At 47.7% G+C, this 17,305-nt stretch overlaps 1 protein-coding gene across 1 annotated transcript; it reads left to right on the forward strand.

The window, feature by feature from the left end:
• Positions 1–252: 252 nt before the first annotated feature.
• On the forward strand, positions 253–16,670 carry CYTH4 (cytohesin 4). Its single transcript, XM_084306639.1, has 13 exons — positions 253–332; positions 5,408–5,490; positions 7,800–7,915; positions 8,150–8,216; positions 10,583–10,701; positions 11,093–11,173; positions 11,794–11,906; positions 12,489–12,637; positions 14,551–14,662; positions 15,137–15,213; positions 15,591–15,662; positions 16,102–16,256; positions 16,576–16,670. Exons 1-13 carry the CDS (start codon positions 314–316, stop codon positions 16,646–16,648), a joined length of 1,236 nt encoding a protein of 411 aa, XP_084162765.1. The 5' UTR covers positions 253–313; the 3' UTR covers positions 16,649–16,670.
• Positions 16,671–17,305: the final 635 nt, after the last annotated feature.

Genomic DNA, 17,305 nt, shown 5'->3' on the forward strand with positions numbered 1-17,305 from the left:
AGATGTTCTCCCCAAAAGCTGCTGGGGTGGATTTGCATTGCATATTTGTGGATTTGCATTGCAGAAGTAGCCAAGGAGCCTCTGCTAGGTCAGAGCAATGTGCACACACAGCTTCCTTCACTGATACAAGCTCATGAGATGTGGTCGGATGGACGAGGAGGGGAAGGGAGGAGTCAGAGGGCAACCCGCCCCCCCTAAAGCTGCTGCAATTTTGGTCACTGGCTCCAAGTCGTTTCAGTTCTGTGAAGCATCTGAGCAAGCAGAAGGCAAGGAGGAGCAACAGCTTTGTGGAAAACACGTTGGGCTCTTCAGGATGGACTTTTCTCCTGCTGGTAAGCCTTGACCACCTTTTGTCTTGTTTTCTGTGAGGGCTGTGCACCCAGTTTGACGGGGCAGAGCACACCGTGAAATCCCAGCAGTGAAAGTGAATGCTGCTGCTGGTGGCAGGAGGAAAGAGATGGTGGAAGATCCCTGGTGGTACAGTTACTTGCTTGGCAGCCTTGAGCAGCAGGTTTTGCTTTTTCTTGCTCTTTTGTGAGGAAACTCCTTCCAGATCTGGAGAAATGTTCCCACTGACCCGAATGTCTCTTGTGCTCAGAGTGCCTACTGTGCTTGTGATCCTAAGCTGAGCTGACTCGGGGATATCAAGGGTTCATGCAACACTTGGGATGAGCACCTATAAGCTTTGGCTTCTCTCCATGCAACTTTGGCATGGCTTGCAAGCTCCTTTGTGGTGTTTCCTTAAAGCCTGCAGAGGCTGGCTTGCATTTGCAGAGTGTCTCATGCAGTTGGGTGTCCCAGTGCAACAAGCTCGCTGGTCTTTTGGCACTGGTAGCCTCTCTTGCTTATGTTTGTCAAAGGTTAGTGACTATATTCGGGTTCTAACACCTGAAAGTGACCTGCAGGTGGGCTTGCCTTGTCCTGAAATAATCTAAAAAAGCAGGTGTGGGTGGGGAAGGTAAGCCACATCTGAGGAACTGAGAGAGATCTTGGGTTTTATTTCCTAGTTCAGCAGATGGTGGATAAAGTGGTAGGGATTCGGCAGAGAAAGGGATACTACTGGACTGAACATTTTCAGCCTCCTCCTGAAGCTCTATGCATCTGAGAGCAGGAATGTCTGAGACAGTATGTCTGAGAGCAGGAAGGACAGAGGCTGAACAAGGGCCAGGAAGAAAAGGGATCATCATGGAATGGCTCTGATGTGTCTGACCCTCTGTCCTAGCCAGCTCTTGTGTGTAGGAAGTGGAACAGAGAATGAAGGGGAAAAAAAGCAGTGCCCACTTTGAACAACTCTTCTGCACCTTTTAGCTCCTTAGTCAAAAAAAAAAAAAAACAGCATGATCAAACCCTGTACCAGGCTTGCTTGGCAGGGAAATTGGTAGGACCAATTTCTGGCAGAGCTCTTGTGTCAGTGAAAGCAGAGCTATTTGTGTCAGTGAAAGCAGAGCTCTTTGGGTCACCTGGCCCTCACCACCTGAAAGCCATGGTGGACAAAGTTGCTGTAAGACAAACCAGGCAGGAAGAAGTGGGATACCTTATGTTTTGCTTCTTCTTTTGGGGTGTGCTTTCTGCAGAAACGGAGGCCCTCAGATCAGATGATGCCACAGTCATTCACCCAAGGTGTGAATTACCAAGCTATTTGTCTTAAATTTGCATGCTGCAGTAGTGCAGTGGGGTTCTGCATTTCTTCACACCTCTCCCCCCTGGACTGTGCAAATTCTATCTCTGTGAGGTCCATTTTGAATTTCTTCTGGCAGCAGCTGGTGGAGAACTGTGGAGTAGCTGCAAGAGGGAGACAGATTGGGTGGGAGCAGACTGAGGAGCCGGAGAGCTTCCTGCTACTGACCTGGCACCAGTGTAGGTGGTGGTCTGCACAGGAGATGACACAGAAGCTGTATTAATAAAAATAAATAAGTGAATAAATAAAGAATTGAGGTGAAATTCTTCCACCAGACAGCTTCACCCACGCAGGAGGTGCCCACCAGGATGCTCTGCTTGTGTGTTGCTGTGGGTAGGTTTTCCCAAACCCTTCAGCAGCCACACTTGGAGTGTGCTTATGGACCTTACCATGCAAATGGGCCAGCTGAACCTCTGCTGTGGGTGGGTAGCACATGGATGGTCTGTAACGGTGCTACAGACACAGTCATTCTTGATAACCATCTGCTGCTGTTTCTGCAGTCCATCCTTCCAGCTCTCCTGGGTGCTCACTTCCCACTACTATTCTCTAAATCCCACATTCTCCATTCATATACTTTTGCCTGGGACTGGAGGCTTAGCACGTGGGCAGCTCTGCACAGCCCATGGCTATGGGAAATGAATTCTTTGTTCTTCTCTTTGCTGGTCACCCAGATTTTTGGGTAACTTCAACCTGCCCTCCAGATGGGGAGGCTGAGGCCATAAGTCTCCACAACAGGAATTGAAGTCTGTGCTCTGTTTTGAGAAACAGCACCAAGAATACAAGCCTGGGCAATTCGTGAAGAACTGGCAGGTCTTCAAGACCTCAGCCTCAAGGTGTAAGTCCCACAAGTGCCGTGCTCATGTGCATTCCTTTCAACATTCGCTCTCTGAAAACAAATTCCAAGCAGCAACTTCAAATCCTCTCTGGAGAGGATGCCAACCAGCATCGACATTGTTTGCGTGTTGTGCGTGGACTTACAGACTTCATGGTGGCAGCATCCCCCTGAAACCTGTGGGTGTTCTTCATCAGTGTGAAATTTCCCTTGTGCAGAGAAGCCTGACAAGGGCTATGCTTCATCTGTGTCCTGATCTAGCCCTAGAGGGAAGTGGAACTTGGTGGTCGTGAGGGCTTTGACAGCTCTGAAAGCCATTCCCCAGCCCCCAAGGTGCAGGGCTGAATTCCCTGTGCCATTGCAAGGGGCTGGAGTAAGCCAGGCAGTGGTTGACTCAGAGCCTCCCTCTCCTGCTGATGTGGCTCATTCTGAAAGTGGAGAAGGAAGGAGAGGCAAGGCAGTCTGCTCCTAGTCACTATCTGCTGCTTGCCCAGCTGCCTCTGCTGCTTTCTGTGCCTTTCTGTGGACAGTTCCCCAAATGAGCTTTTTGCATTCACTTCCCCTAACTGTAGACCCCAATGCATACGGTACAGTTGATGAACAGCCTCAAAATAGCCTTCAGCAGAGCATTAGGCCTTCTGTTAGGGAAGCAGAGTAACGTGCAGGAGCTGACCTCATAATTATTTTCTGAGGAAATCAGAGACTTAAGCTGTTTAGGAAACCTTACAAGCACCCTCTGTGCAACTCTGTGTAAATCACTCTCAAATTTTGCTCCAGGCATCGTTTTCCTTCCTATTTCACCCCGTCTTATCTCTTGATTCCCTCCCCTTCTTCGTGACTCACATGCTTCTTCTCATCCACCCTCCCCACGCACAGCCTTTCCCACACGGTTCTCATTTTGACACACCGGACAGGTAAATCCCTTGGGGTTTTCAGAGGTTTGGGAAGAAGGGGGACAGAGTTATTTACGGTCTCGGTGGGGGTCGTTTGGGTGAGATGGTGCCCTCTGGGAGCCTCAGGTCTCTTTGAGATGCTTTGGGCTGCTTCAGCAGACAGGGAACAACTGAAGCAAAGCAACCAGCCACACCACAGACTTTGTGCATGTGGTGGGGGAAGGAGAGGTTCCTCAGGTAAGTCCTGCTGCAGTGGTTCATTGGAAAGAAATATGTGACAAAGTGTCTGAGCAAGAATGTGACAAATAATTCCATAATTACTGGACCCTACATGGGTGAGGGAAATAAAGCTGAGGAGACTGAGAGGCTGGCTTCATCTCCTGCACACTCCAGACCCAAAGTAAACTGAAAGACCCAGGCACTGCTCACAGGCAGGACTGGCGTTCAAGGGGAAGTCAGCGACGTGCCTGATGAGCAGCAAAGCCGCTGCTGTGCTGCGAGCTACCGAGTGACACAGGTTTTCCTCCTCTCTTGACCATCCTCAGCAGCGGACAGCTTCTTTCAGCTCTTCGTGAGAGCTGCCCACAGAGCTGGGAGGGGACGTGAGCCTTTGCCACCCCTGGTTTCATGCTGTCTGCTTGCCCAAGCAGTGCTGCAGCCTCTCCCCTGGGAATGCAATGCTTGAAAGCGGCTGCAGGAGGGATTGGGAGAGGCTGCAGCCTGAGAAAGGTGAGAGCACACCTTTGTGTGATTTAGCTCATGGAAACCCAACCAGCCAGGAGGATGGGGAAAAGATCACAAGGCAGGTCATTCTGAGCTGTTGTGTCCACGGCAGGAAAGAAAGATACGGACTCCAAGATGACTGCCTTTGTCCTCTTTTCCTTTTGTCTCTCTTGGCTGGTTCCTTCCCCTTTTCCCCCACTCATATTTATAGCAGTTGTTTTGCATGTGAGAGCCACACTAAGAGAATTTCCAAGGCAGCTGGTTCCACTTCCTCTTTTTCCAGGAAGACAGGAGGCCCAGGGGATTTTGGCTTATGAAACAGTGGAGCAGGGCATCCATTAAGTTGCCCTGACTTGCTGGGGAATCTCTCTCTCAGTGCTCAGACGCAGCAAGGATTCTGGCTGCAAGTTCTGCAGTGAGCTCCCAGCAGCTCCAGTGCCCTCAGCCTTGTGTGAGCCCCCTGTATTTTCCTGGGGCTTACCATCTGCTTTGCCTCTCTGTGCTGCCACCTCCTCTTTCTCCTTGCTGGAGAGGCTGTGCTTCAGCAGGATTATATTTAGCAGCTGTACTGTCACCCCAATTCTTCTAGGTCTTTTATGAATCATTTTGTGGGCTCTGTTGTTATCTGTTTGACTTCCTGTACATTGCAAGGAAGCCTGTTCGTATTTCTGTATTGTCTGTAGTCCACAGTGGGGAGGAAAGCAGATTAACAGCCTCCCACAGATGCTTCTTCTTCAGCAAGGCTTTCATTCCCCAGATCCTGCCCTCAGACTTGAAAAACCTTGATTCTCTTTCTCAACCCATTTTTTGTCTCTCGCTGTGGTGGATCAATCAATGAAGCAAGTGTCTCTTCATGGGAGGCTTGGAGTTAGATGGAGTATTTGGGTCACAGGTTGCTTGAACCAAAAGGCCTTGTACATAAGGGTGACTGACACAAAAACCACCAAAGAGCATTTGGTAAGACCTCTTCATTGTGCTTGCAATGACTAAAACTGGTTGCGTGGGTGGGTTGTTGGAGAGTTAGAGGTCTACCAGCAGAGATGCTGGCTACTAGGCGGGGTGTATGGGGCTGTGCTGCTGGCTCTGGACTGAGAAACTTTTGCAAGGCAAAGCTCAGGCACAGTGGCTGCAACAGCAGGGAACATAGATGCTGGAGCATAGAAATCAGAGCTGCTGTGACATGACCCTTGGAGAGGATAGGCACTGAGAAATTGAGATGGCTTTTCCTGTGATTATGTTGGCCTCAGTACTATTTTCACAGGCAACGGTTTGCTCTTTCAGGGTCATCTGACCTGAACGAGGCTGAAGAGGCTGAAATAGAGACAATAAAGCAGCACAGAGAGGAGCTCTTAGAGGACATTAAGGTAAGGACCATCCTATTCCTCCTGTCTGCCTAACCTTCTCAAAACTCTTCACCAAGGAATCTCTACACATAACAGTTCAGGTCATGAAGAAGTGCTCCTGAGCACTTGCTTTGGCATGATCCAAGCTGAATTCTGAGCTGCGGGCTGCCCTGACATATTTATCACCAGCATTCATCCAACCTGTGGTACTGTTGTCAGCTACCATAATGAGTTTTTTGAGAAAGAGTGATCAGTTCATTAACATGTTTGGGATGAACCGGGATTGCATATTTAGGGTTAAGGAAATTAGTGTGATTTTACTAGGTCATATTGGCAGAGATTTGGCTCAGCATTTATGATTATTTAAAATTATCGATTACCTTATAATGACATATCAGTCTGAGTTACCTGCTGTATCCCTCTGTGTTTTTCAAACTTTTGTTCCATTCATGGACCTTTAACAAGTCCTCCTTGAAGGACCCAGTCTCTTTTGACAGGTGTGATGGAAGAACCTTCCACACAAGCTTCCATGGTTGAATTTGCTTTTCTTCTTTTCTTTTAGCAGACCTAAACATTTCTCCACTGACTCCTAAACAGTCTGAAAGTGACAGATTCAAAATCAGTCAGTAATACCACATCACAGTCATGCACTGGGCTGTGCAACTGCTGCTTTTCTGCCTCCATCACCATGGAATGTGTGCTCTCATCTTGCACTGAGTTTGCATGCACAGCATGAAGATGTCAGGATACCTGGAGAATGAGTGCAGTATTTCTTTGAATAGAGTAAAGGGTTAAGCCAAACTACCTATCACTTCTCAGGCTTCCAGACTTAGCATTTCTGCTGCAAAATCAGAATGGTGTCTTGCCTCCTCTTGCAAAACGGACTATGAATATGTGTGCATGTGGTTTGCCTGTGCTTGCTTTTTATCTCTTTGGATTTCAGGATGGGCAATGGGCACTGTAGGAAGCATGATATTTGAGCAGGAACACTACATTTTTTACCCACTGTGGGCAGAGAAAAGATGCTAGGCTACACTGACCCATATTCTAAATCCTGAAGCCATTAGCCAGTGTGCATTGTCCAGTGGAGAAAGATGAGTTCAGGTGAACAGGTCCCTAGGAATAGAAATCTTTTCCCATCTGGATTTCTTCAGAATCTATTTAGCAATACCCTTTAACAAAAAGACCAGGGAGGGGAGCTTGTTGTCTGGTGGGGGAGAAAGAGGAGGAAAGAGGATGGGCGTAATCTTGCCTGCTACACTGCCAAGAGACAGTAGAGAAGAAAATAACAACACTGATAATCATTTGAAATTCATGAGCTAAGATCACGTATTTGTGACAGTTGTGCAATATCTAACGCTTATTAAGGAACACGCCCAGCTCTGGCAGACTGACGAAGCAAAACAAAATGAAGGGTCAGAGCAAAACCGAAGTCCAGAAGATCTTTTGAATCGTAGGATATTGGAGAACTTCAGTTTCTCTGCTGGGTGCACACCACCACTGTCTCCTCACTCCTAGTTGAGGCAAAATTTGTCATATAACAACCCTTCTTTCCTTGTCTATTCTGCTTTGCAAAAAGAATAGTTTGAGTGATTCCTGGAAGAGAGCTGTGACGCACTGTGGCTCTGAGGGGGACCCAAATTACAGAAGGGAAACAAGGAGATGCCGTGATCGTGGTTTCCTTGGTAACACAGAATATCCAGCCAAGAAGGCTATGGCCTGTCACAAACCTAAAGGAAACTGGATTCTGCAACCTGACTCTTAAAATTTGGCAGTGGTTCCTCTTCTTTTTGTCCTCCACTTTTCTTTCTCCATCTCAAGACAGGTATCAGCTCACTGGTATTGAGTGACAGAAGCATTAAAAAGTCTGTTTCACAACGTGGCCATTTCTGGTCCACACTGGCCTCCCAGTTACTGGTTCCACTTCCCCTATCCTGGATGTGTCATTAGGCTATGCAAAGCAAAAACTAGAAGTAAATGTGCATGATGTAAGGAGTCACATCAAATATTGTTTGAAGAATTGAAGTCAGCACTGGGGTGAGTTCTCAGACTGATCCATGCTGGCTAAGCTTGATTTTCCAGCCCCAAATGACAGCAGACATGGGAATACCCTCTGCCCCTCCATCCCATTATTATTTTTTTTTTCAGCTGGAATTCCTTCTGAATGGGCAAGGTCACATCAAAGCTGTGCATGTTTCACAGACATCCTTTCCTGGTTCTGACAAGCTGACCTGGCCTTCTCCTATAGCTGAGGGAAGAAGTAAGACATGCTCCTTGCATCTGTTGCTTTTCCCTCAATCACCTTCACTCTCCTGATATTTCTTTTGCAGAAGTTGAAGGAACAGATCGCCCAAGTGTTTGCAGAGATTGAATGCTTCCAAAATGAGGAGAGGCAAGAGACAGACCATAACGCTGGCGAGCAGACCAGGCAAGTGGAACAAGATGGGTATTCCTTTGTTTATAAAGTCTCCCTCTTGATGTTGAGAAAACAAAAGCACCAATGGGATCTGGATCACAACAAGGACAGGAATGATAACAGGAATTCTATTCTCCTCTGAGATTTCTCTTTCTTTCTGGACAATTAGACATCTTACCTTGAGATATCTGAGTTGTCTTGTGAGTGTCCTAAGTGAAACACCTGTATTCTAAGTTTGACTTCCCTTCTTCTTTGTGTTTGCAGCAAACTGTCACAGAGGGATAAACTTCTGTCCCTGGGTCGGAAGAAATTCAACATGGACCCTGAAAAGGTAGGATTTGTTCATTCCAGCTATGAGGAGAAAGCTGTGAGGAAGAGGTCCTCATGGCTGCTGGTCCATTTGCAGCTGCCCATATCAAAGGAACTATGTCCAGAGAGTGTGGGGCTGGTTTCCTACCTTGCTAAGGCTCCAGTCAGTAGCACCTTCCTTCCTATCCCTGAATAAAGTATTTTGATAAGATCAAGCTGTGTTGCCTCCCCACATCATGTAGGGCACTCCCCACAGAGGGCATCCTATCAGATGCAAACCAAAGCTAAAAGAAATAAAGGGAGGATGGTTTAACATTGCCAGTGTATCAAGAGACCTAACTATTCCTCAGCCCAGCTCTTGCCTTGTGTGCGGCTGAGAATTGCCCGTAATGTGTTGGAGGAGGATGAGGTAAAGAGAAGGTGGGAAGTTTTAAGAATGTGTCAGTTTCCTTGTTTCATTCAGAACAGAAGTGGCCAACCTGCCTCTGTTGGTTTGGAATTAGTTTTGGTTTCATTAGTACTAGTTGGACCATCGAGTGAGTCTAAATCCTCCACTTTCTGAGACTCTCACCAGTGGGGTCTAGACCCCACAGACTTCAGCCCTCTGCAGAAAGCTCTATAAAGTATTACTAAGTAGAGAAGATGTGAGAAAGACAGTTTTGTCTTCCTTCCACCTCACTGGTGGGCCAGTTTTTGAGCTCTGTAAAGAAAACCACAAACTGCACTGTACAACCGCTCATCAGCAGCTAACCACAGCTAGCAGCTTGGACAGCTGCTGGTCTGAGTGTCGACTTTACATGCCTCCTTCTCTGCTGAGACCCTCAAGATGCTTTCCCCAGCCCACACTGCAGCTGGAGTGCATGTCAATCCCTGGACACCCCTCTGCCAGCAGGAGCTGTTTTAAAGGACTGATAATGGTACTTCCAGCTCACGTGAGAGCAGGCTTCCTTTCTGTCTTTCTGTCTGACCTTGGTTTGAGGCCCCAGAGGTGTCCATCTCTATATCACTGTGCCATGCTGTGCAAAAATGCCCAAACTAATTCTGACTCCAAACCATTTTAGTGTTATTAGTTCAATGCTGGTCAGCCTGGTCAAACTCCTATACTATGTGTCCAAATTGTTTTTAATTTAGAATAAGCACACCCAGATCTCTGTTTATTGCTCCCTCTTTTCTACATACTTTAGGTTGATAAGTCTTGCAATGCAGGGAACTGTCTTTGCCCCTTCCTGCCAAGGCTGTATTTCATCCAGGCAATGCTGATGAAACGAGTTCCTATCTCCACGCACTCAGGGCAAGTTCCTGAGTCTAGGGGAAGTAAGCGTCAGGAATATGGCTGAACAAAATCTTCTGGGAGAAATATTTTCTTCTGGAAAATGGAGTTCCACCGTCACTGCAATAATTTGCAAAATTAAATTGATCTAACTGAAATTTCATCTGGGGAAAAAGAAAGGAAAATAGTGTGGAGAAATCTCCCAAACATTTCAATTTTTTCTTTTGAAACTGCTTTTTCTTTGGGGCATTATAGAAATAGGTTTTTTTATATATTACAAGGCAAAGTGAATTGATTCTGTTGAAGTAGAACATTTTGATGGATCTAAAACAATTTTCATTCCTTTATTGCATTTTGTGAGGAGAGCTGGAGTGTGGTCTGGAGAATTGCAGTGTTCTTAGATACTGTTATGAATCTGAACCAAACCTCAACTTTCTGTAACTTTGAAAATCATGAAATTCTCTTTAAAATAGAATGTTGGCTGGTTTGCACAGCCCAGCTCAGACTTTCTGTATTAAAAAAAAAAAAAAAAAACAAAAAAAAAAACATTCCATCCTTACTGGCTGGGGAAGATGGAGCTTAAGAGATTACAGACTTTTCTGTTCTGTGGCCTACAAGAAAATTATGGAGAGAAGAAAAAAAAGTCTCAAGCCCACATTTTTGTTTGAATAAATTTCTTGATTAGGTCTTCTTATTTTCAAGCAAACATATTTTATTTTTTTAAGTTAATTTGGGAAAAAAATGGCAATTAGGGACAGAACACTAAGATACTTTGATTGAAAATATTAAAATGAACACTTTTGAGTGCCTTAAATCTACCTGACTCTTTGGACTTTTGGCCTACACTGCCCTTTTTTGTTTGCTTTAGTTTCCCATTCAGTGAAATATTTCTCCAAGTCTATAGATGAGCTGGGTGTGAGACTGACCCACTGCAGTAGACAAAGATGGATGGAATAAGGGTGGGGAGATGGTAGTGGCCTCTCATGGAGGGGCTGGGGACTAGCAGAGGAGACAAAATCATCAAAACTAGTGAAGGCTGATATAAGGATATTGAAGCCCTACTTTTGTGCCAGCCCAAAAATCTGTTTGACTTTGCTGTCTTGCTTCTCCTCCCCCAGGGGATCCAGTACCTGATTGAGCAACAGCTATTGTCCTCAGACCTGCAGGAGATCGCCAAATTCCTCCACAAGGGTGAAGGCCTGAACAAGACAGCCATTGGGGATTACCTGGGTGGGAGGTAAGCTACCCAGCCAAGATGAGGAGGCCCGTTGGAGGCTATGTCCTGCCTGGGCCCCTCTCAGCCATCCTTTTAGATGACCCCTGGGAGACCACAGGCAGGTGCTGAGACTGAATGTGATCTCACACCGTAGTGGGCTGGGTGGGCAGGACACCTTGGAGGATGTCCTTTGGAGTGTGGCTAAGGCTGGCTGTATGGGCTACTTGTCCTTCCATCTGTACTGGAGTCAGTCTTCCTAGAAAAGACTGGTGCCCATGCATCTTGGCTCCTTGTTGGGTAGAGGGGATGGGGAAGCTGGGAGGGAGCCAGGTGCATGTCATCACACCACGGGGCATCCAAACTGAGCAAGGCCAAGGCTCTCTTCTAATCTTTTCCCTCTGTCCTCTCCCAGGGACCCCACAAACATTCAGATCCTCCAAGCTTTTGTGGCATGTCACCAGTTTGCCAACCTCAACTTGGTGCAGGCACTAAGGTGAGTGACTGTGTAGGATATAGCAGATGGAGCAGGAACCTGCTCACCCACTGGGTCTTACCACACAGGAAGGTGATGAAAGCCACACTGGGATGAGATGGGGCTTTCCCAAGGCCCTACTTTGTGTGTTGGTTCTAAGCCTGTTTCTCTGTGAGGTGTTAACATAACCTTCATTGGAAGACCTCTTTCATGGCCTGTAGAAGGTTCTAGCCATTTACAGAGAAGATGGGGAAAGCGAGGTGGGTCATTTGTAGCTTCAATGGATGGGGGGATTATTATTTTTTGTACCAAGAAATATATCAGTCCACAGTGTCCATTATGCCAGTGACAAAGGGAATTCTGTCTTAGAGCAACTCATTCTCTTACAGGCCAGCAGAGCACTCCCTAGGGAAAAGGGTGTTTACAGTATGTTCAGTTCAGCTTCCTCCTTTTAGGGAGTTTAAGGCTGGTGAACTCAAGGAATTTGTAGAGAGAGAAACAGATCTCCTGCTTCCTATGCTGTGTTGTTTCTGTGGTGTGATGGGATGCCTTCCTGTATTTTCGTGGTGTCTCATGGGCTGAGGGAAGGGATAAAAGTCCCTTGCAGACCATCTAACCCTCTGACATGCTACTCCTGACAGACAGTTCCTATGGAGCTTCCGTCTGCCTGGGGAAGCACAGAAGATTGACCGCATGATGGAGGCCTTTGCCAACTGGTACTGCAAGTGTAACCCAGGAGTATTCCAATCCACAGGTAGGTATGGGGAGAAGAAGGCCTGTGAAGCTGAGATCCACTGTTTCCTAGAGAGAGAAGCCTTCATTCTGTGCATTCACAATGCACAGAGAACATCACTTGGAAGTGTAGATGCCGTTTTTTGTATTCTCTTACCTTAAGTTAAAGGAGGCAGACCAGTTCCTGTGAAGATTTTCAGTAGGCTGAGGGTCTTCAGTCCTCATTTTGCTACTGTGCTCCATCCCATCCCAACAGGGATTAGGCTTGAGAAGTAAGTGCTCACAGCTTGGGAGTGCTCCCAGCCCCATGTGAAGTGCACCTCATCACAACAAGGATAGCACTTACAGACATGTGTCTATAGAAACTTTCCAGCTAGCAGAGCTGTTACCTGACCAGATCTATCCAGCTTGCCATCATAGATCAGCTCTCCACTAGCCCTCTCTGTCCTTCTCCTAGCATAGGAGAAACCTCTCTATTCCTCCTACAGCTGAGGGGATGAGGCTGTTCACCAGAAACAGGAAACCAGGCTACCTGTTAGAGGGGGGATTGATTTGCCATCTAAGATAAAAGCCATCAGTCCTCTTTTTCCTTTCTCATTGACAGATACCTGTTATATACTCTCCTTCTCTATCATCATGCTTAACACTAGTCTGCACAATCCCAATGTGAAAGATAAACCTCCCTTTGAAAGATTTGTATCCATCAACCGAGGCATTGACAATGGAGCAGACCTGCCAGAAGATCTCTTAAAGGTAAGAAACGCTCTGGCCTCCCATATTCCATCAGTCCTGTTTTCTCTCTGGCTTGGGGTACACTGAGAATCAAAGGTCCAGAGGTCTCAGTGTAATGCAGGTCTATTGACCTTCTGCACTGTAAGGGGGAGGGCTGCTCAAGGAAAAAGGGCAATAGGTACAAAAACAAATCTGGAAAACATGGAAACATCTTTGGAGAGAGGCTGTACACATGCTTGTTCGCGAGGACATGGAACAAAAGAGACAGGGCTGGAGACATTCAGTGAATAGCAGTATGGGTTTAAGCAAGTTTGTGTTTTTAAGTGTGTCTGTGTGAGAGAGGAACAGATATTGTAACTGTGAGCCAGAGGAGGACATACTGAGAGAAACACACACAAAGACAGAGCAAGTGTGTAAGAGATGGCCTAAATATACACCCAGTGCATGTGGTGTGCAGGCAAGTGCTCAGGGAGTGCGAGACAAAGACAACCTATAAAAGACGTCTGTGAGCAGCCCAGGGAGTGCAACACCACCTCTGTGGGAGGAAGTCGGGGGCAGAGCAGCGGGTGTCTGTGTGCTGTGTAGGTCTGGGGCTGTCTGAACGGGGCACCCACCTTTTTGAGAGCTAGCTGGACACCCATCTGCTTTAGCCAGCTTAGAAAGCCCTAGCTTCCTAGGAATTGTCTGTTTCTTGAGGATGTGTGCTTGTGTGGCAACGTTAAAGTAGCCCAGAGTATGTATCCCTTCCCCTTGTTCATACCTAAATGAATACCTGCAGCTTTCTCCAGTATTCCCACCAGTCGGGGCCTGAATTCTCTCACAGCAGGGTATATCTTCATGCAAGTAGCACCAACAAGCCCCAGCTGAGTGTCAGGGTCTCTTCCAGCATCTATAAAGCTCTTAGCAAGTCCACAGCATTTCTGATCACAGAGCATGAAGATGCAGAAGGGGAGACAGAGACAGGAGAGGCACCTATGAGAAAAGATGGAGCTACCAGTTTCCAGGGACTGTGCAGGCACAGGACCTGCCCTCTGAGGCAAGGTGGAACTCGGCAGGCTTATGACATTTGTCTGGTTTCACTCAGCCAACCTGGGTGGAATAACTTGTGCTTTGCATCAGGGAGGCTGCCTACACCCCATCTTCGGATTTGTTGAGTAGCATCCCCTTGGGATAAAGGCTTTAGGTTTTTCTCCAGGATGTCATTTATTTCATGCAATCTGGGGGAGCTGTAGTTTTAATTTTTTTCATGACTTGGGTAATAAGCGATGACAAATGCCAACGATGTGAGCAACATCTTTGTACCCTTTGAAAGCTAGCAACCTGCCTCTCTGTCATTCTGCTGTTATGAAAGTCACATTTTGTGTAATCATCAATGCCAAATGCCATGGTTCTGCGAAATATGTCTCCTTGCGGTCACGCAGATACGCGTGTTGGTCTCTGCACATAAGCTCTCGGCAGAGCATTTGATCATTGGATGGTGCACCACCAACCCAGAGCCCAAATGGGGCTGCAGTCTGTGTCACCCACCTCCCACCCCTACACTTCCTCAGTATTACCTCGTTGCCACCGACAGCAGTCCTCGCATGACATGCTGAGGTCAGTCACTGCAGCCTGTTTTTGATACAGGTACGCGGTTTTCTAGTTTCCAAAATGGGTCTATGTTTTTTTTTTGTTTGTTTGTTTTTTGTTTGTTGGTTTTTTTTTTTTTTTTTTGACACAGGATGCAGAAAATTTGCAATCACCTTTGAGGCCCTCTGAGGTGTACATTGAGGGCTGTTGTATCCCCATTACTCACCGTCCCCCAGTACTCTCCTCCCCCTTCACCCACCTGCCCCTGTGTAGAGTGATGGGCCTAGGATGGTTGTGTACAAGCTTTGTCAGAAGTGTGTCTTTCTTTCTTTCTCTCTTTCCCTCCCTCCAATGCTCCGGGGCAGAATCTGTTTGAGAGCATAAAGAACGAGCCGTTCTCCATACCAGAAGATGATGGGAATGATCTGACACATACTTTCTTCAACCCTAGCCGCGAGGGATGGCTCCTGAAACTAGGTAAGGGAAGGGACAGGCTTCCTGTAGCTCCTCTGAGTTCCCTGCCCTTGTGCCTCCCATCACAAATCTCCCTCAGGAGCCCACTCAGCATCCCAAAACCCAGCATCTCCACTGTCCTTCCACTGCTGCGGTAGGGTGAGGCTGACACCTGCTGTTGAAATCTGCTGCTGAGCCTGCTCTCTCCTCCCAATCCCTCTCCTACAGGGTCTTTCTGCTCCAAAAGTGGACCCAGAAAGATATCCCTCATCCCTTCCCTTTCCCGGTCCCATCACAGCAAAATTGGCTCCCTGTGTGTTATGTGTATCCTCCATATGGCATCACCTCGGTGGGGAGCACCATGGTTTCCCCCTTGGGGCTGATCTACGGGGAGAGCTGGGACAGGCTGCCTCTGTGTGTGTGTGTGTGTACAGAGCAGGGTTGGGAGGAGGATGGAAAAGCGTGGGACTAATGGCTTTTGAACCTCACTGCCTTTAGGAGGACGTGTGAAAACCTGGAAGCGCCGCTGGTTCATTCTGACCGATAACTGCCTGTACTACTTTGAATACACCACGGTAAAGGCTTAACTCCGGGTTGGGAAATGGTGTCCTGGGTGGTTACAAGCTCCCGGGGGGCCAGGGAAGAGCAGAGTGTAGGGGGCAACTCTGCCCTTCAACCCCATGCTCCCAGACTGAGCTCAAACCTCCCTTCTCTCCCACCCTGTTTCATTTGCTCTGGGCTGGATGATGGGAGAGGCTGGACACTGAAGCTATTGCCATGATCTGTTGTTAACTAAGCTCCCCATAGCATAAATACCTGGGGTCTTCCTAGGCACACTGTGCTCTTGTCACCTCCACAAAGACACACATGTCTGGGGAATCAGAGAGGCTGTGTATAGTGGCAGAGATGTGGGGAATGTGTTGGGTGTTAATCCATGTTTCCTTGCCTGCAGGACAAAGAGCCTCTGGGCATTATCCCCCTGGAGAACCTATCAGTCCGGAAGGTGGATGACCCCAAAAAGCCAGTAAGTCTCCACTGCTTGGTACTCTGCCAAGGCAGGCCCTCGGGTGGTCAGTGGGAAGAGAGGGTGCACGCACTGGGGATGGCCAAGGTGGCTGGGGGCATGCTCTGGCTCTGGGGAGGTGGGTAGTGCTGTGGGGACAGGGGACGTGCCCAGGAAGGGGCTTTTTTTTTTTCTCTGTTGATACTCCACCTCTCCATGAAAGCTGTTTTAGTGTCCAGCCCTTCATAGGAGGCATGTGTTTACCTCAGAGGCATGGTTTGGAGATCTAACATAAGGGGATTCTTGGGGCAGGGAAAGTGAGACTATTGCATTTCAAAGACAGGATGCTCTCATCCCTTTTGAAAGCTCTCTGACCCTGTCACCCATGGCTGAAAGCAGCAAGGCTTCCTTGCTTCCCCTTGTCCTCTCCTGCAATTCCATTTTGTTCCCTGTCTGACAGAACTGCTTCGAGCTCTTCAATCCCAACTGCAAAGGGCAGAAGATCAAAGCCTGCAAAACAGATGGAGATGGGAAGGTGGTTGAAGGCAAGCATCAGTCCTACAAGATCTCAGCAGCCACACCAGCAGAACGTGATGAGTGGATTGAGGCAATACGGTGAGGAGACCAGAAGTGGAAGCCCAAGCCTGTCTTTGTCCAGCCCTGGGACAAACAGCCACACAATTTATTTGGCTACCAGGGAATTCAGCCTAAAAAAAGAGAGTGGGGAGAAACATTTGCAGCCTAACAACTGCTTGATGTTGAGGGGTTTTGAGTCCCCTTATGGAGAATCTCTAACCATAGTTAAATTCTCCCCTACTTGCAAATTTCTGGTCCTACTTTTTGGTGAGCTCTCTGGCCAGGTTCAGGTAGGTCGCCTGTGCTATCCTCCAGCATTAAATCTCTTGCTGTTGCTCTCATTTCCTCCTGTTTCCAGGACCAGCATAACACAGGATCCTTTCTATGATCTGGTCTCCGCCCGAAAGAAGAAGATTGCCAACAAAAACTGAGCCCTTACCTGGTCACTGGCAGCAGGAAAATGTATTTGTTGGGCAGCCTCCCTCTCATGCGGGGCACTTCCAGTGAAGAAATTCAGAAGTACTGGCTCCCTCTGCCTCCCACATGGTAGGAAGATGACTGACAGGACAACGTTGCAGATTTGCTTCTTCCTTTTCCAGCCTGAAGGCAGAGGCACTGGGTGCAACCCTCTGAGGACTGTCAGAGCTGTGGGCAGAGCATTTCCCATGTCATAACACAAAGGCTCCACAGTGTCTAGCCTTTGGGTTCTTCCGTATAGCTCCAGGCATGAAGGACAGGATTTGAGGGGAGAAGAGAATGTCTCCAGCACGTCTCCAGCCCACAGGCAACCCCTCCAGCTATCAGATGAGGCCTGGTTATTTTTCTGAGGAACCATGTGGGTGCTCTCAGGCCAGCAAAGCATGGTCCAGTCAGTTGCAGAGTAGAAAAGCTCCATTGGTTTCTCTTCCTTGAATAGAAATCCAGTGGTTATAGCGAAGGTGCCACTGATAGTTAGGAACTCCAGGATGAAATCAGAGGACAAGGGAAGATAAGAATCCCTCTGTTCAGAAGAGAGCCCTCCTTGCCTCTTTTTATAGCCATGAGGGCTGTAATCCTGGAAAGCCCCTGCTCTGCAGCTGAGACACAGG

Source organism: Netta rufina, assembly GCF_964035555.1.
Source record: "Netta rufina genome assembly, chromosome: 1".
Lineage (NCBI taxonomy): Eukaryota > Metazoa > Chordata > Aves > Anseriformes > Anatidae > Netta > Netta rufina.